The sequence below is a fragment of the Jaculus jaculus genome, chromosome 11 (assembly GCF_020740685.1).
Source record: "Jaculus jaculus isolate mJacJac1 chromosome 11, mJacJac1.mat.Y.cur, whole genome shotgun sequence".
NCBI lineage: Eukaryota > Metazoa > Chordata > Mammalia > Rodentia > Dipodidae > Jaculus > Jaculus jaculus.
Genome location: NC_059112.1, coordinates 44,554,826 through 44,574,783, shown reverse-complemented (window position 1 = coordinate 44,574,783; position 19,958 = coordinate 44,554,826). Strand labels below are relative to the sequence as shown.

General features: G+C 37.6%; 1 protein-coding gene across 4 annotated transcripts in view; it reads right to left on the bottom strand.

The window, feature by feature from the left end:
• Nucleotides 1–19,958, bottom strand: part of Kcnip4 (potassium voltage-gated channel interacting protein 4) — a 1,264,979-nt gene that overhangs the window by 187,560 nt on the left and 1,057,461 nt on the right. The window contains exon 1 of one of the 4 annotated variants that reach the window (XM_045130409.1): nucleotides 19,723–19,778. The exons of the other annotated variants lie outside the window; for them this stretch is intronic. Coding sequence (XP_044986344.1) covers nucleotides 19,723–19,771 — 49 coding nt within the window. The 5' untranslated portion in view covers nucleotides 19,772–19,778. Of the gene's footprint in view, nucleotides 1–19,722; nucleotides 19,779–19,958 lie in introns of those variants that run through there. 4 annotated transcript variants of the gene reach the window in all.

The following is a 19,958-nucleotide window of genomic DNA, read 5'->3' as shown; positions in this document are numbered from 1 at the left end:
TTTCTCTCATGGGGTTTCAAACTAACTGACTGTATGTGTATGAATAATCCAGGAGGAAGAAAAATTAAAATGTAGAAGAGAGAAACAGTGGGGAAGGGGAAATGAATTTTCCATGAACAGATACATTCTAGAGATTTCAGAAATTTATTTTAATTAGTAGCCCTTAGCATCCACTCAAAAAAATCAGAAGTAATATCATTTATAATCACACCATGTTCCTGATGCTGGTAAACATAAGTCTCATTTAAAATTGCAAAATTGCTCCTTCCCTCACCCTGCCCTGGCAAAAGCTTACTCACAACAAGTGTGGCTGCAGATCTATCAAGGCCGTTTGTCCTGAAATTAACTGTCCTGAAGCAACACTTAAGCTAAACTCATAAGGGACAAATCAGTTTCTGATAGCTGCTGATACAATTACCTTCTTTAATGTCCTAAATTATGTTTGCTTAACCCAAGCAAAAGTTACTGTGGTTGTATTCAATTTCTTTCCTCTCCTATCTCCTATCTCCCCACTCTTTTGTTTTAGGGTTTTATATTATGGACCACCTTATGCACTTGTTATCATTTCTTCTCCCTAGAGGAAATATGCATGTAGCTTTATAAACATTTCCTCATTGTTTTAAGAAATACCCAATACATAATTCTGTGCTACACTGTGATTTGCTCTAGAACTCATTGATACACAAAGCCAGACTTGGTCTTGCCCTCAAAAAGCTTGTAGTGTAATCAGAGCATATGACTTTTACTCACACAAGTGGCTATATTACCACATAGGCGGCAATATCCTGATAGAAAGAAAATGGGAATAATTTTGATAAATGAGAGAATAAATGAACCAGCATGAAAAAAATTACAGGCCTGGAAAGATGGCTTAGTGGTTAAGGCACTTGCTTGCAAAGACTAAGGACCCATGTTTAACTCTCCAGGTCCCTCATAAGCCAGAAGCACAAGGTGACACAAGCTCACAAGGTCATACATGCACACAGGTTAGTCCAGAGATCTAGAGTTTGATTCCAGTGGCTAGAGGCCCTGGCATACCAATTCTCCCTCTCCTCTCCTCTCCTCTCCTCTCCTCTCCTCTCCTCTCCTCTCCTCTCCTCTCCTCTCCTCTCCTCTCCTCTCCTCTCCTCTCCTCTCCTCTCCTCTCCTCTCCTCTCCTCTCCTCTCCTCTCCTCTCCCCTCCCCTCTTCTCCTCTCCTCTCCTCTCTCCTCTTCTCTTCTCCTCTCCTTTCTTCTCCTCTCCTCTTCTTCCTCTTCTTCCTCTGTCTCTCTTATACAAAGGGTCCAGTCTGTTGGGCTTGCCTCAAAAAATGAAAGAAAGAAAGAAAGAAAAAAGAAAGAAAGAATGAATGAATGAATGAATGAAAAATATTCATGAAAGGATTGTGGTGGAATTTCAGGGCTGAAGGTTATTTTGAATCACAGATATGATTAAAATTCACTCTTGCCATAAATTCAGTGGTTTAAGTAGTTTCCCATTGCTCCTAAAAGAATAACTAGGAATTCTGCTTACTGTTAAAGTTTCTCTTGCAACATCCCCTATCTTTAATATGCTGATGTCACTAGCCATGTTTCAAGGCAGACTGACAGCGGGCAAGGCATTTGCCCTTCTCCCAGCACAGTCTCTGTCAGGAGAGGAGTAGTTGCTTCTTCACTTTCCTTCTCGGGGAACCAGGCCTCCTCAGGTACCCTTGCAGAGCTCTGCTGCTCTCTCCACCCTACATCAATTTTTGTCATATTGTCCCAACTATTTGTTCATGTCATTTTATTTCTATCTATAAGTATGGCTTTATTTTGTTTAGGTATTTATTTTTATTTCTTTTACTGTAAGAAAAGGGTAAAGAGAGAGGGCACTAGTTTAAGTTCACTTATCTCTCAACTTGAACGCCCTGGAATAGTCAAATATCAAATAATGACCTACCTTTCCAATTACAGTCTAACATCTAAGCCATGATATATTCATAAATGGTACAAAATACTGGATAATTGAGGTGTTAGAATATTCTAACATAGAGAGACTCCATTTCTGACTGGATCTTTGTTATAATTGTTCATATGATCAAATGAACCAGGAGGATAGTCACAAGTAAAACACATCCCCTTCAGTGTCAGTAAAATCATGACTAAAACATGTGTATATATTGCATATGGGTTAAATTACATTATAAAATTAATTTTCAAGTGAAGAGCAATTTAAAAATGTAATTTGTGATGAGTGATGAGGAGGGCTGGAGAGGAAGCTCAGTGTGTAGGAGCACTATATAAGCATGAGGGTCTGAGTTCAATCCTCAGCACCATTTAAAAAGGCTGGCATGGGCATGCTGCCTATAACCCTGCACCAAGTGGGGTGGACAGAGGAGAATCATATGGCCTCCCTAGTTATCCAATTTAACTGAAAAATAAAATGAGGAGTGGTAGGTTCAATAAGAGACTGCCCTCTGGGAAGGAAGTAAGGTGGAAGAGCAGATAGAAGACACCAATATTTTCATCTGTCCTCTGTATCTGTATGCATGGAGCATGTGCATCTGCACACACATTCTTACAAACACCCATAAAACAAAATCAGAGTATTGGGACATGAGGTGGAAAGGAACTTTCCTACACCATTGTGGAATCCCTTTGACATTTACCTTGTCTATCGTTCAGGCTTTAGCTGCTAACAAGGAATGCTGCTAGACTTTTACTTATTGACGGAGTTTTGCTATGCTGTTCGGGCTGTCATAGAGCTCACTATTTAGTCCAGACTGCTGATTATAGTGCCTCTACCTTGAGTGCTGAGAATGCTTAAAGATTTAAAGGGCACCATGATGTGACCAGATATATGGTTCAGAATGTTCACTCTGGAGGCCTTCAAGTTATCTGACAATGCCTAATTTAGAAGGGATAAAAGAAGTGAGATTAGTTGCTGGGTGTCTACCAGAACACACATTGCATTTTCGCATTGTTGTCTCCACCTTTGCTGAAACTGCAATATTGAAATCTACCTTCCCACTCACTTGTATGTGACCTTAACTCAAGACAGGTACTTAGAGAGGTAATTCAGGTAGAATGTGTTCATTCAAGTTGGCCTTAAATTAATATACTTTGCTCCCTTATAGAAAGGAGAAATTTGGTAGGATTGTACAAGGGAAAACAAGATGCGGACAAAGGAGAGACCTGGAAGATATCCTTATTTCCATCCCCCAAGGGAAGCTGCCTTGATGATACCTCCATTTTATACTTTATAGACTTTGGAAGTATTAATCCACAAAATCTGTGTTGTGTAATCCATCCAGTCTGTGATACTTTGCCCTGCAGTCCAGCCAAACTGACATGGAGCTCTTGAAAATTCGTGAGGGTCCATAGTCGACCCCTGCTGAGGAAGAAGCAAGTCTGCACTAGACTGACAAATCCTGAAAAGGCACAATTTACCAGTTGGAAAATTCAGTTTTTCCAAAATTGGTAAATTGGACTTTCATCCCTCGCACTTATAATTTTGAGGTATGTGACTTCATAGATAACAGCACTACCCTTTGAATCCATCTTTAATTACAAAATCAACACCCACTGTGTAGGTTTGTTTGTTGTGACAGTTTGAGATAGAATTTGGAAAATACCAAGCACAATGCTCAGTATGTAAGAGAAGCTGAATAAAATTTTTCTTTGGGAGTTAATAATAAAATTATTATGTGAAAGTCATTGAGGAGTATTGAAAAGTCTAGACATAACAATCAAACATTGGTGTTGCAGTCAGGTTTGCATTGCTGGTAGAAACAGAGAAGCTTTTGGGGAAAAAAAAGAGGCTTATTTTGGCTTACAGTCTTGAAGGGGAAGCTCCATGATGGCAGGAAAATGATGGCATGAGCAGAGTGGACCTGACCCCCTGGCCAACATCAGGTGGACAATAGCAACAGGAGAGTGTGCCAGGCACTGGCAAGGGGACACTGGATAGAATACCTATAAGCCTGTCTCCAATAAATCACTGTCTCCAGGAGACATTAATTCCCCAATATTTTTTTTTAATATTTTATTTTTTTTATTTATTTGAGAGAGGGAAAGAAGGAGAGAAAGAGAGAGAGAAACAGAGGGGGAGGGAGGGAAAGAGAGACAGAGAATAGACATACCAGAGCATCCAACCATTGCAAATGAACTCCAGATGCATGTGCCACCTTGTGCATCTGGCATAAGTTGGCCCTGGGGAATTGAGCCAAGGTCCTTTGGCTTTGCAAGCAAGCACATTAACTTCTAAGCCATCTCTCAGGCGAATTCAAAAGTCTTCATCAGCTGGAAACCTACCATTCAGAACACCTAAGTTTATGGGAGACACCTGAATCAAACCACAATTGGTTATGGATTTTCTAACAGTGTAATGACACAAAGAATATTCCTAAGTGAAAAGTATGTTGTCATGGAGGTATGCTGGACTTGGTTAGAAACCACTGCAAATCTCTTCTATCATTTCTAAATGCAATGGTTTTTCTACAACATTTAGAGATGAACACTATCTCATAGCCATCTCATGAATCAAACAGGTAAGTGTACATTTATTTATTTAAGTGGACAATTATTTGGAAATCGTATTTCCTATAATTGTTGCTATGATTGAGGGCTAAAAATAGTATTTTAGTAGCCTTTCTCCTGAGTAGTTAGCACAGTTCAAGAAGTAGTCATATTTCCAAAATATTTGATACCTGTACAAAAATAAATTAATATAGTATTCAATCTTTGCCTTCTAATAGGCAAAAGAGAAGTCTCAAAGCCCAGCAGAGAGGGGCTGGAGATGGAGCTCGTGGGTAGAGGCCTACCCTAGCAGGACCTTGGGTTCAATGCACGGTTCCACCAAAACCCAAAAGAAACAAAAATAATAAATCATTTTGGAATGGTTTGGTTAACAACATACCTTCATAAATTCAAACTATCTTATATGAGTTAGAAACAATATTTTTCAAAAGCATAGAGAACAAGTGAAATTCTGTGAAAACTCTGTTGATCAGCTAGGAAGTAATTTTGAGTAATGCCCAATAAATCACACATATGAGAAAGAGATTGCTATGTTGCAGCCCTTTTGTCTTAACATGCCTAACTTGGTCCTTGCTCATTCTCACAGGCATAACTCTGTCTTTTGGCAGGCAAAACCTTTTGTTTATTCATTTATTTGCAAGGAGAGCCAGACACACTCATAGGAGAGAGAGGCATGCCAGGGCCTCTAGTCACTGCAAACAAACTACAGATGCATGCTTCACGCTCCACTTTGTGCATCTGGCTTCACATGGGTACTGGGAAGTGTGTTAACTACTGAGACATCTGTCCAAAGTTTTGTGCACTATTAAGGGCAAAAGTGTAGAGACACTTTTGACAGAGATTTCCTTCTTTGAGAAACCTTTATGTCGGGATGTGTTCTTTAAAATCATGAAGCCACAGAATGGAAATACATGTTAAGCAACCACATAGCTCCTGTTGTCTGTGATGAACTCTCTGCTACCCATCAAGAAAATGGGGTGCCAAACTGTCACAAAGCTCCTCTATGAATGTCTCAGTGCCTCACCTCCTCTCCCAGGGGAAGATATTCAACATCTCCTCTCTCTGCAGATAGGGTCCATTTTCTTTCAGGTACTCTTCACTTTTTCTGTAATTGATTTTATTTTATGTATGCATGTATGTATGTATGTATGTATGTATGTATGTATGTATGTATGTATTTGGTGGTTTTTCAAGGTAGGGTCTCACCCTAACCCAGGATGACCTGGAATTCACTATGGAGTCTCAGGGTGGCCTCGAACTCATGGTGATCCTCCTATCTCTGCCTCCCGAGTGCTGGGATTAAAAGCGTGCGCCACCACACCCGGCTTTGACTTTATTTTTGATGTTAAATGAAGTAATGTTAAATGAGGTAGATAGAATAGTAGATCACACTTTAGCTGGCAGGACGGATTCTGAAATATAGGGATTCTTTGTCTTTATTCTTCTTTTGATACTTTTTCCAGGAAGATGTTCACCCTATTTCTTAGAAGATACAAATGTATTCTACAAACACTGAGTCCTTCTATACCCCTCTATGGCCTCCCTTAGTCTCTCAGTGCATTTTGTAAAATTTCTACTGAGTCCCTGATGCTGTGCTAGACACTGGGAGTTCAGCAGTGAACATGGTAGCCATGTTTTACCTGGCAGTTGAGCTTTGATTGTGGCTAGCTACCTTTTCCTTTCTTCTTTTCCCTTCTATACTTTGAATTCTTCACATTAGTATGCTAACAGTTTAAAATCTCGCCCACAAAATCATTTTACAACAAAAAGCATATATTTTTTAAAGTTCCATTAAAACATCCACAATGAGATGCTAAATAGTCAGAAAAGGACAAAACCAACCTGTGAGCACAAAGACCACTTTTAAATGATTAATTTCTGGACCATATGTGTTGGGTAAATCTCTCACCTATATTGATAATATATAAGGAAAAGTCCATAGAGATGGCATCCATGTGAAGTGACCCAATGATAAGAAAACTCTCTACATTTTATCTTCTTTCTGCCTTTGTGTATTATACAAAAAATATTGAAGGTTGACATGATTAGGGTTATTTTCAGGGCAAGTGACATATAAATATTAATATAAATATGGTAAACATGAAAATATTGTATCATGTTTCACAAAATTGGCATGCCTCTTAGGTGTGCTATAATGGAAAGGAGCCAGGCAGACCAAAGAGCCCACTGCATAGACATCAGCCCTTGGAGCTCAGTTGCTAGTGTCCTCATTTGCATTCCAGATCCCTAGTACAGAGCCAGGAGCCTGACAAGCATTCAGTGGGTGGGTGGGAATAAATGGATAATTCTTTGCTCTGCTGCCTTAGGGCAGTGAGACCTTGGAAGAACCCCAGCTCTTTTCATTTCATTTTTACCTCATCAAAATAGGCATAAATGTATGTCATAGTAGTCTTTTGTGTTCCATGTATGTGTGGATAATATGTGTACTGTGTGTTGTGTGTGTGTGTAGCAGATGTGCTTATACACATGCACGTACATATGTGTGACCTCTGCACATGTAGATAATGTCAGCTGTCCTCCCCTATCAAGGCTTGATGTATTTTCCTGAAATGGACAGAACCCAGAGCTGCTCTGTTCAGTCAAACTGGCTAACCAGCAAGCCCTAGTGGTTCTATAGTCTACTTCCCACAAGCTTGGGATCTCAGGCCTGGGTGATCATGCCCAACTGTCTATGGATGCTGGGGATCAAGCTCAGAGCCAATCATATCTTCTCAGGCTCTCATATTTGTACTGTGAGCAATCTGACCTGCTGGCCCATCTCCCTAGCCTAAGTAGTCTTTTGAGGATAATGAGAAAATATAGGGAAGGTGCGCAGTAAATGAATTTTGAAAAGCATTATTTTGTTTCTGATTCTACTCTCTGCCACCAAAATTTTAATAGAACTATCCTTAGAAACATTTTCTGGCTTACCTTTAATTTTGTAATTAAAGGTCCTCTTTATTTTCTTGGTCTTTGCTTTGAAGAGTGAACAACTATTCATTTTTGTTCGCTTGTTTGTTTGGGTTTTTTGAGGTAGAGTCTCACTCTAGCCCAGGCTGACCTGGAATTCACTCTGTAGTCTCAAGGTGGCCTTGTACTCACTGTGATCCTCCTACCTCTGCCTCTCGAGTGCTGTGATTAAAGGTGTGTGTCACCATACCTGGCTTTGAACAACTATTTTTATTTCCATCACAAAAATGTTCATTAAGGGCTAGAGAGATGGCTTAGCAGTTAAGTTCTTGTCTGTGAAGCCTAAGGACCCCGGTTTGAGGCTCAGTTCCCCAGGTCCCACGTTAGCCAGATGCACAAGGGGGCACACGCGTCTGGAGTTCGTTTGCAGAGGCTGGAAGCCCTGGCGTGCCCATTTTCTCTCTCTCCCTCTATCTGTCTTTCTTTCTGTGTCTGTCACTCTCAAATAAATAAATAAATGAAAATTAAAAAAAAATGTTCATTAAAAGGACTTAGGCAATTTGGAATAAAATAAATGTAAAGATTGAAAACTAAAATATCATGCCATTCTTTAATAATTAAATTATTTCAGAATGAAAGTTTATGCACTGAAATTTAAAATATCAAATTATATGTAATTATATGCAATTTCCAGGTGACATGAGTTAGAAACCTATTTAAAATGTATATGTTGCCAGTGGTGTTCACTCACAACTTTCTTCATATCTAGTGTACTCGATGTCACGTGAGACTGATGTCTGGGCAGTGCTACTAATGAACACTCGGAAACCACACAATTGCATTGTATATCTAGTATAATAATGTTTGAAATGATTAAGATTTGTGTAACACTGATAATGGTAGTATAATACTTCTCAAATTGAAATGCTTTGTCTTCTTTCTCTACCCAATCCAGGCACAAGCAGAACATTTTACATTTTACAGGAAAACTACGTATAGATTCTGAATCTTGAAATGTTATATTTGTAGGCCAGTGTTCACTTCCTGATGGGTAGGGCAAAGGCTACACAGTGAGGTTAGGGGGTGGGTATGGCCTGGAATTTGCTCATCTCATATTTTTGTGGGTATTCCTGATACATGGATAAGGCAAGAATCTCAAAATATTTTCTGCCAATGAAATTGAGAGATGATATAGTCAATTGTTCATTTGATACACTAACAAAAATAATCAGTGTAAAAGTGTAAGAGCCACAGGGTAGGAAGGTGTATTCTGAGGAACTGTGCCCCTCAGAAAGACTGATTCATGCATTTATGATCAGAAAGTGAACACTAATGGCCCCACTGAGGAAGCCAGGAGAGAGGGAACATGAGTATAACCAAGGAGAATATGAACAATATGCTGGGGGAGAAAAGTCATCAATATTCTTGACCAATAGTGGATCATAGGAGCTAGACAACTGGCTAGCCAGGCAAGATGTACCCACTGGTACAATAGTGGCATGACTATTATGGAAGTAAGCAACTGCTCTCTGATTGAATTTGAGTCTTTCCCAATCAACATTATTCTTGAGGACATCAGGAGGGGAAAAACAAGACACAGAAATTGGTAAAAGTATGGTGCAAAAGTTCAGTATTCCAGGCCAGGTTCCAGGCTATATTTGCTTTTAGATCCTGTAGATGTGATTTCTAACTTGTGTCAACTTGACATAACTTTCTGTAAGCCGTACTGACTTCACTAAGTTAGCATTTATTTTCACCAAGCATAAAAGTTCAGGAGTAGGTAGTTCAATGTAACCCTAGTTTTGGTTATCATCTTAATCTGTAGTTTTCTTCCACATGCTGAAAAGTGGTTACCACACTCACAGGCAGTACGTTCACATGGAACTCAGCAAGAAGGGGATGGTTGACAAGCAAAACTGAAATGATAACTGAGCATGTGTATTCCTCCTGAGTTCTTCTCTTCATCCACTTCCCCTCACCCTCTTTCTCTCCCATTCTTTTCCTCTTTTATTTCTATCTCTTCTTCCTCCTCCCCACTCATTCCCACTTCTGGTCCTTTACCTTCTTCTCCATCCTCATAGATAAACAAGTCTTGTAGATATTCACACTGATTTATTGTTCACAATTTTTTCAGAACTATCCTTTGTAGCAAGGACACATAGACCATGGAATGTTTTGTATGCACACTAAAAATAGCATTGTGATAGCAAATAGGAAGAGAGAAGACATAAATCACATCTAGCATGTTGTACTCACTCTGCTTTATATAGACTTTTTTTGTGTGTGTCCGTGTGTTTTTTTGAGGTAGGGTCTCACTCTAGCCCAGGCTGACCTGGAATTCACTCTGTATTCTCAGGGTGGCCTCAAACTCACAGTGATCTTCCTACCTCTGCCTCCCGAGTGCTGAGATTAAAGGTGTGATCCACCACACCCGGCTATATTTGTTTTTATTTCAACGTTCAATATACTCCAATTACTTTCCAATGAATGATTTTTATTTTGTAATATTTGCCCTGTATCCATCTGTGTATAACGTCTAAGATCCTTAATCTGCATTGCACAGCTTCTAAAACAAAGTGAGAGTTTAACACAAGATGTATTATTTGCTTACATTTGAAAATATTCTAGCTCTGGGACATGTTCTAATGAAGAACACATTTTAATGACTTTTGAGTGTATATGTGTTGAGTTATTGAGACATTCTATGATAATCATTCACTAAATAATCCTGAAGTATTTTCTCTAGTAGACAAATTACTTTGTTTGGTCAAAAGAGTAAGAGTTTGGGCTGGAGGGATGGCTTAGCAGTTAAGGCATTTGCCTGCAAAGCCAAAGGACCCAGGTTCGACTCCCCAGAACCCACATTAGCCAGATGCACAAGGGGGCACATGCGTCTGAAGTTCATTTGCAGTGGCTGGAGGCCCTGGCCTGCCCATTCTCTCTCTCTCTCTGTCTGTCTGTCTAATCAATAAATTAAAAACCAAAAAACGAGTAAGAGCTCATGTCAGGTTGTAATGCTTCTAGGTCATTCATTCAGTGGGGGAAAAGTGTACACGCTATCAGTAGCAATCTTGGATGGTTAAAGCAGGTGTTTCCATAGTTGCTGCAAGAATCCAAGAATGAATTATCTTAGATACCTGACATTTCTTCCAAATACTGCTTAGGTGTTTATATAGCTAATCTGTTTCAGTTTCCCCATTACAAGTTTTCACTATCACTTATTTCCCTATATTGTGTTATTCAATTTTCTTATCTTTGTTTTGAAATATTCACCTATATCTTATGGCCTGCCATAATTCTAGAAGAGAATGAGTCAAAATAAATTTTTAACAAGGGAATGACCTTGAGCCAATTCCTAAGCCCCTCTCTTCTGTAATTTCCTCATTAATAAACATGTATGTGAAACTGCTTATCGGCTTAGACCATTAGAATGCATTGATTTGTGATAAGGAAGGTATAAGATTGAAGCTCAAATTCACAACTTACCATCTTACAGAAACTACAAAAGTAAACCTTTAATGCATTCATTCATTCACTCATTCATTCATTTATTCAGGTAGGCAGTTAGTCATTGATATAACAATACTTTTCAAGACATTGAATATGTGTGAGTAGGAAAATCAACTTTGTTTTCAGATAGTTTATCAGCTAGTGTGATGGAAACATTAGAATGGTTTATCTATTTTTTTGTCAGGTCACCTGATCATGTCTGCATCTTAGCATTTATGTGAGTATTCAGTTTGTAGGTATCTATACCTATCATGATTTAAAATCTTGAAATATTTTCAAAATGCAAAAGTGATGTGTTAAAGTGATTTGATTTACTATTTTCTAAGTTCTTACAAAAAAAAAATAGAGTTAATACCATGTTTGATGCACAGGAGAGAGTCTAGTTCATTGTCTGTAATGGGAGCCTGTGTTGGGAATACCTTCACAGGTTTAGTGACTTGCTAGAAGGACTTTCAGGAGTCAGCTAGTAGTCATACTCATGGCCAGGCTTTTTTATTCATAGAAAGTTACAAAACATCAGCTGGGCAGGAAGGCTACAGAAAATCCTGAAGGTAGTATGTGCAAACTTCCAAGAGCTGTCTCCAAGTGCAGTCACACAGGACCTACTTAATTACCTCAGTAACAAGTGTGACAATATTTTGAAATGCTGTTCTCAAAAAGAAGCTCATTAGAGACTTGCTATCCTAGGTTTTTCCCTGGGTCTAATATTCTGAGAAATCTCTGTTCCATATCTCCCAAGACTTCAGACTCCCAAGAGGAAAAGAGAGGTGTTTTTTTTTTTTTTTCGTTTTATGTTTCGTACATTTTTTTTTTCTTAATGTACATATAGTTTGGGTACAGTGAGTCCTCTTGTCAGCTAAGAAATGATGAGGCTTCCTGAAATTCTAGTTCCCAGATGCAAGACAAGGGAGAAAGTTGTGAGCATGTCTAGCTATGCTTAGTAGTGTCAAGCCTGCTAGGATAACTCTTTTCTATACAGTACCTGAGGGATCTTGTTTAGAAATATGCCTGACCTTTTTAAGCTTTTGCATTGCCAAAATGGGTGACTGAGTCTCTCAGAACTCATAACCCACAACCACATGGTGAATACGAGTAATCTCATTGAGGTGGGCTCTCAGTGGAATGGCATCAGGGAGGAGGGCACTGATGGTACCAGCACATAAGGTGTCCATATAAAGTGTATAGGTAATTAAAAAAAAAAAAGGAAGCATGAGCAGCAGGGGGCATTGACTTGGAATTTGAAGGTAACATCTGCCAATCTCCTGAGAAAAGTGGAATGTACTTTTAAAGTACAGTTAAGTCACTCATTTTCACAGTTCTGAGTTTGGTGCTTTGAGGTTTGTAAATTAAGGTGCACTTGTGAGCATTTGAATATTTTTGCAGCTGATTTTCTGCATGAATGCCTCCTAAACACTGGTCTGCCTCGACATCATGGAACTAAGAAAAGCTGCTGCTGGATTTCCTGTTACTGTCTGCTATTTGCACCTTCTTCCCTTTAGCTTCTCTTGAAGAAATAATGTGGCTACTGGCTGCTGGATATGATTATACAGCCAAAAAGAAATTCTTACCCCTCTCTAAACAATGCCAGAAAGTATACAAGCAAAGCTACAATCATATATATATTTTTTTTTTGAGGTAATCCTGCTGGTTTTATTTTGGAACTGTAGCTAGCTGGTCTGGATCCAAGAAAGTGGGTGATTGCAATTGTGAACAAAACAAAAGAAAGAAGTGAGTGGGAGTAGGATATTTAAATTGCTAATTTGTTTACAGTTAGAATAGCACAGTCAAATGGCAGAACTGCAATATTCAAGTATATATATATATATATGTGTGTGTGTGTGTGTGTGTGTGTGTGTGTGTGTGTGTATATGTAATATATGTGTTAGGAATATTATATATAATTATATATATTATATAATACATATTATATAATAATATAAATATAATATATATTGGGAATATATATTAGGAATACAAACCATTAGGAGCTCAAAATATTTGAATATTTGCAGCTCTTTGAAATATGATAGTTGATTAAAAAAATGTATTACATTATCAAATATCAATCTCTGTAGAGCTGCTTTACTAAAATTGAAAAAAAGTAAAGTAAAAATATATTTTATGCTAATAACTTATGCTAACATTCATGCCATAACTTCTTGAGGAGGAATTTAGTCTGAATTCTAGCTGTTTATTTTCAGTATTTATTACAATCTAAATAAAATGTGTGTGAGATTTATTTATTCCTTTCTAGTTCCCTTCCAGTTCTATTTAACTGACAATTATGCTGCCATAAAATGTCACATTTTTATGTTTCTCAAAATATATTAATTTAAATAGTAATGAAACAACTCATATTTTTAAACTATCGTTTGTCTGATCACTGTTGTTTTATATTACTTATTGTTTGTAGACCTTGCTAATAATTAAAGATGTGATGTATTTCTAGGAAAATACATGTACTTTTAAGAGGGATAATAGAATATTAGTCTAAAGGTGATGTGAATGCTGTGTGTCTCTGGGTCTACTAGACACAAAGAAGAATGAGACAAACTATGTTCAAAGAAATTCATTTTTCAGGGCATTATATAACATGTGACATTTTGATGACACTTTAAAACTACTTATAATCTACAGGTAGTTTGATCCTCATCTGGCCTAGTAGTCATATAAAGCTGAGGAGAACAATGTAGGTTTTCAAAGATAGCCTATAATACCTACACAAGACCCTCATAATAGGAGAAAAAGATAATGACATCAAATTAAAAGAGAGACTAATGGAGAGAGGGAGGGGATATGACAGAGGGCAGAGTTATGAAGGGGAAGTCAAGGGAGGAAATACCATGGTTTGTTGTCTGTAAGTACAGAAGTTGTCATTCATATATATATATGAATATATATATATATGAATTTCATATATATATATATATATATATATATATATATATATATATATATGAAAGAATGGATGCTTACAATGATAAAGATAAAGAAAGTAGCAATGGAAAGGATTTTTGAAAATTCATCAAAACGTAGAAACTAACAACAATTTTTTGCACAACCAATAGGTCAGAGAAGAAAGCAAAAAGGGAAATTTTAAAATATAACACAAGCAGCAATGAAAGCAGCATATTAAGACCTGCAGGACACAGAAGAGACAGCTCTAGGAGGGAAGTTTTGGCAAAAAAAATCTTGGTTTAAAAAGAGAAGCCTCAAGCCAGGTGTGGTGGCGCATGCCTTTAATCCCAGCATTGGGGAGGCAGAGGTAGGAGGATCGCCATGAGTTCCAGGCCACCCTGAGACTACACAGTGAATTCCAGGTCAGTAAGACCCTGCCTCAAAAAGAAAAAAAAAAAAAAGGAAGTCTTAAATTGTGTAACTAGCATTATGCCTCAATAAATTAGAAAAAGAAGAAATGAAATCCAGTTAGCAGATTAGGACAGAATTAAATCAAGTACAAAGCAATAACCATATTAAAAAAAAAAACCAAGAATTTCTTTTTCATAAAACAAATTAGTAGCTACATGAACTCAGATGGTGTCTGTGATGGCTAACCTCTGTTGTTGTTGTGAACTTAATTGTATTTGGAATCTACAGAAAATCCTCTTGCGCAGGGCTTGGAGTGGTACCTCCCGAGTGGGTGGCCCTCCTGGTGGCTGGCTATATGTAAGGAGTCTCTGAGAGTAAACAGTTCCCCTCCCCACCCCCACATGCCTGGCTGCCTGTGTTTTTGCTGGTGAGTGCCTTCGCTTGCACATGCGTCTGTCCTGCCTGGCTACCCTTCTTCAGCATTAGAATATGTTTCCTCAGCCTTCCAAGGTGGATTGATGATCTGCAGTTCTCCAGAAGCCTCCAGGCCTTCATTGCTGGGTTGGGACTGCTGAGACATCTAGCCCCATGGACTGAGCAGCAACTGGGTTCTTTATCTCTGGGGCCTGAAAACAGGTATATTTTAAATGTAGTGCATTGGTTCTGTTGTAGAGAGCCTTGACTGATACAGTAGGGGCAAGAGGAAATGCTAGGATGAAAAGACAGGCAGATAAAGAGAGAAAGAGAATGAAGAAGGAGGAGGAAGATGAAAAAAGAATCAAAAGATAGATGCCCTAAAAACTAAAGAACTTTAAGGGACTATTAGGAGCAATTGTATATCAATAAATTGAATAACCTAGAATAAATGGATACATTCCTAGGGAAAATATAACTTTCCAAGCCTGGAAGAAATAAAAAAAAAAAAAACAACTTTGACACATTGATAGTAAAGAAAGACAGAGACTGAACTGAAGTAGCAATTGAAAATCTTTCAAAAAGAAAATCCCATGACTAGATGACTTGGCAGACGTATTCCACTATTTTAAAACAGAATCATTTCCAATATTTTTAAACTATTCCAAAATATAGAGATAGAGTAAATGATACTGAAAATATTAAATTGCATAGGACTAATAGCACACTATGCCTAAAATAGGCAAAGAAGCTACAAGAGATCTACAGGCCAATATATCTCAGAGATATTGGCAGAAAAAAATGCTAAATAAAATATTAGCAAACTGATTAAACTACACATCCAAAAGATAACAAAAATGGCCCTGTGCCACTCATTCTTAGCATGCAATGATGGTTTAATATATACAAATCAATGTATTACAGGATATTATGATGAAAGAACACACTATCATTTCCACAGATGGAGAAAAAGAAATGTAAACAATTTTGTATGCTTTCTTATTAAAATACCACAACAGTTTATGTAGAGAAGGAAAGTTCTTCAATATATCATAGATTATTTATGAAAACAATGATGCTACCATCATCATCACTCCCACTGATAACTTGAACATGCAAGGTATCTCACAGGTTCATGTGTTGAACATCTGAGCTGGTGGCATCATTTTTGGAGATAGTGGTACCTTTAGAAGGTGGGACCTTGCTAGAAGAAGTTAGTCACTGAGAATATGCCTTGGAAGGCTATCCCTGGTCATTGGTCCCTTCCTCTTTCTGCTTCCTGTCCCCATTGGTTGGGGAAGGATAGCTCTTCCATGGCTGGCATACCATAATGTTTTGCTTTTCCATAGGCCCAACATCAATGGAGCCAAGATCTAGGGACAAAGTCTCTGACAGCATGAAGTGGAATAAATCTGCCCCCCCCCCATTAACCTGTTCAAGTCAGAGTGACAGCAAACCTGACTGATACACCTAACTCTTAATGAGTACCAAACATTATTTGTATAACATTTATGCACCTTTTAGTATAACCTTAATTCATGAAACAAGTTAATGAAATCCAATTACAGTTTCCATACAATAGTGAAAAAACTGTAGCATAAGAATTTAACTTTCTTCCACATGGGACCCTTAAGATACAAAAGATACAATTTTCTCAGCTAGATACTGAAGCTCAGTAATATTCACTTTGTAGGATGATCACACTGAAGATTAACCTAATTTGAAATGCTATCTGGTGTAGACACCCCAGAATGGTGGTAGTCCTGACAAGGATCATCACATGATCAACCTGACAGGACAGAAAGTGGTGCATAAGGAAACTGTGCTACTCAAAGTAATGTTGGTTGGTCCTGACTCTACAACAATCTCAAAGAGCCACCCTTTAGAGGCTGGAGAGATGGCTTAGTGGTGAAGGCACTTGCCTGCAAAACCTAAGGACCTGGGTTCGATTCCCCAGTACATACGTAAGCCAGATACACATGGTGGCACATAGGTCTGGATTTTGTTTGCAGTGGTTAGATGTCCTGTCATGCCCATACTTTCCCTCCCCTTCTCAAATAAATAATTAAGAATAAAATAAAAATAAAAAGATCCACCCTTTCTACTTGACCAAGGTCCACCTCTTTGGATCAGGTGGAGCCTAATACAATCATAGGAAGGAACCAGGTTGAAAGTAGATGGCTTTGGTTACTCATTTATTTGAAAAACACTCAATTATTACAGGAGTCAGGTATGAGATTTTTTTCATTAAACTTTAAAAGTGTATATCTATGAGAAAACCTGCTTATGCTTATTTTGCTTTTCTTTTATGACCTAACATTAAAATCCACCAAAAAATATTCAACTGCTTGTTGCAGCAATTAAAAGTTATTAAAGGTCCCTATCCTAAAGAGTTCATCATTTATAAAGATATATTGATATATGAGTGCATTTATAAATCACTAAGAATGTTTCTCCTTCAGATATTCATTGAACACTATTCTGAGCCCATTTTCCTGTTAGGAAAAGTGTTCAGGCTCCAACCTACTAAGTCAAGGACCTAGAAGTTATTCTCAGACTATACGGTGCTCTCCTATCCAATCTCCCCCACTCAATCCTTTATTCTCTGTACTGCTTGCATAAGGCTCATCTCTGGGCTGCTCCAGGAGCAGCCTCCCTCATCATTCTTATCCAATGCTAAGGAATACAGGCTAGAATTTGGCCGAAGGCTAGTACCTGAAGAATTGTTAGTGATAAAACCAGTTATTAAAGCGAGAGAGCTGATCATAAAAACAGAATAACAGTCCTGTAAGTCTGCCCTGTGGCTACTTGGGGCCTTGGTACTCTTGCTCAGGACTCCAGGCAGGCTGAACAGCATTCTGAGCCTTTGACTAAATCAAAAATATGTCATTTCCATGGCATGCGTTCTGCTTGCCTCTACAGCTTTGGAACTAAGGAAGAAAGGAAGAGGGAAGAAGTCCCCATGGAGAGACTGGCTTGGCCTGACACACTTGCCTAGGCTGTCTAGCCACCATTGCTGGATCATCTCATAGTTGCATTTCTCCAGGAAAAGCTCACTCTAAAGTGTCTGAGTAATTTGCTACTGGACATTAGAAGGGGAAGGGAAGCATCCATGTAGTCATGACGGGAAAATATGAATATTGTTCAACTTCTTTGCCTTTATTTTTTTTATTAGGAAATGATTTTTGTTGTTTAGTAATGATTTTAATTACCTAAGGGGAAAGTATGTAGGTCTTTCTTTTGTTTTGTCTTCAATAGGTTTCAAATAGCTCTGATAAATAGTTAGTATCTATTTTAGATGAAGTTACCAGGTGGAAATTCTTCATTGGTTACAACTTAACTGTAATTTGCAAACACCTGAGAAGTAACTAATTAAGCCATAATTATTATACAAAGTAATAAAAACAAATCTTAAAGTCATATTTAACCATAAATTAAAGAAAATTGTTTGTAATTCTTTCTCAAGGTTACAAAAGCCAGAACAGGTAACTGAATGCTGTTTGCTGAATTTCAATTTTAAATCACAAAAACGAAGTAGCCAACCAAGCATGACAAGGATTTCTCACAAATGCACATTTTTAAGTTATAGAGATAAAAAAGCTCATGCAAATATCACCTTGAATGCTAAATACAGCTTTTGATGTACTGGCTTTGAATAGTCCTGAGGGATTTTTTTTCTCATATAATAGACATACTTAAATACAAAACTGCTTTATGAATATACAAAATAACCATAGAATTCTACATGTAGAATTATTTCTCAAAATTCCAACTCTATTGACATAGCCCTTTAAGATGGGGATAACAATATTACCTTGTAAGAATATCGTGCAATTATATTAATTAAAATACTTGGCAAAATAAAGATTTGATTTCCCTTTCCCCAAAGTTTATATGAAAGTAACATTATGTAAACATCTTTTAGATATTCAATTATTTGCTCATAAACACATAATAACACATATAATGAATAAAACATAGAATGTAAGCATATGGTGTCAGTAAAGCTTTTAAAAAGAAAACTTAGTTATACAAAATGAGAGAAAACACAATATGAAAGTATTTTTCCTTCCTTGATAATGAACATTTTTTTTCTTTATGTATAGACTAGTTTTTGAAGCTTTTCCTAGACTATGTGCAAGTAGATCTTGGTTGAACTTTTCATAATTGCCAAGAAAAAAACCTCCACCTCAAGGTAAAAGTTATAGAAGAGAAATAATATAATTCTTATTAGGAAAACAAGCATGGACAGGAAGTCATGACTGGCCTGTAAAAGGGCAAATGAATGGAGAAAGACAGGCAAAATCAGAGGAGATCTTAAAGATGGAATTCTTATTACGATGACTAATTGTTTAAGCAGGGTTAGTTTTCTGAGTTGTATAGACTTTGAAGTTTAAGATGGCAAACAACAAAATGTTACTGCTAATTAGACATCCAATGAAATGCCACATGAAAAGGTTAACTCTTTTAGAGAACGTTGTGCAGCCTTGTACTTAAAATGCCACTCTTATTAGTTTTGAAGTAGAGCTCTTAAACACAACAGGGATGATGCATGTTGCACAAAGGGAGGTATAAAATGTAATTTGTGCAGAATATTTAAAAAGTAACAAAAATACTATAGCACCCTTTTGCCCTTCATTGAAAACATTTATGTTTCATCATTTCTTTTTTTCTTTTTCTTTTTTATTGTCTTCTTCTTAATTTTGATTTTGTTATCTTTTATTTTTTTTTTGGTATGTGTGGCTTACATAGTATGTGTACACATCCATGTGGATACACAAGTACCCTGTATGTACGTGTGCAAAGGTCAGCGCAGAATGTTGGGTGTCCTATTTTATTACACTTCCTTATTGTTTTCTTGAGGCAAAGTGTCACTGAACCTAGAGTTGTTATTTTTATTTTAAATTTTTTATTCTTTAGTCAGATTGGCTGACGAGCTCCTGTGAATTTTCTGTCTCCTCCCTCCATAGAACTGGGGTTACACATGTGTGTGGCTTTTTTTTGTTGTTGTGTGTGTGGTGATGTGTGAACTGCAGTGTACACATGTGTATATGCTCTTGTGGCACCCCATGCACTCACCTATGGTTGGGGCACTTGCTTGTGGAGCAGAACTTTGGGTGTTCTGCATAGCTTTTCCACATTTGGTTTGACTTCCTTTTTGCCTTCCTTGCTGTGGGGAATCACAAGGCAGAAACAATTTATTTCCATTCCAATCCGCCAATAAGGCATACAGAAGTAGTGTCTTCCTCCAGAGAAAGCAACTGCGATTCAGGAGCTGGAAGGAACTCAGCCAGAATCTCTGAGCTTACAAACTA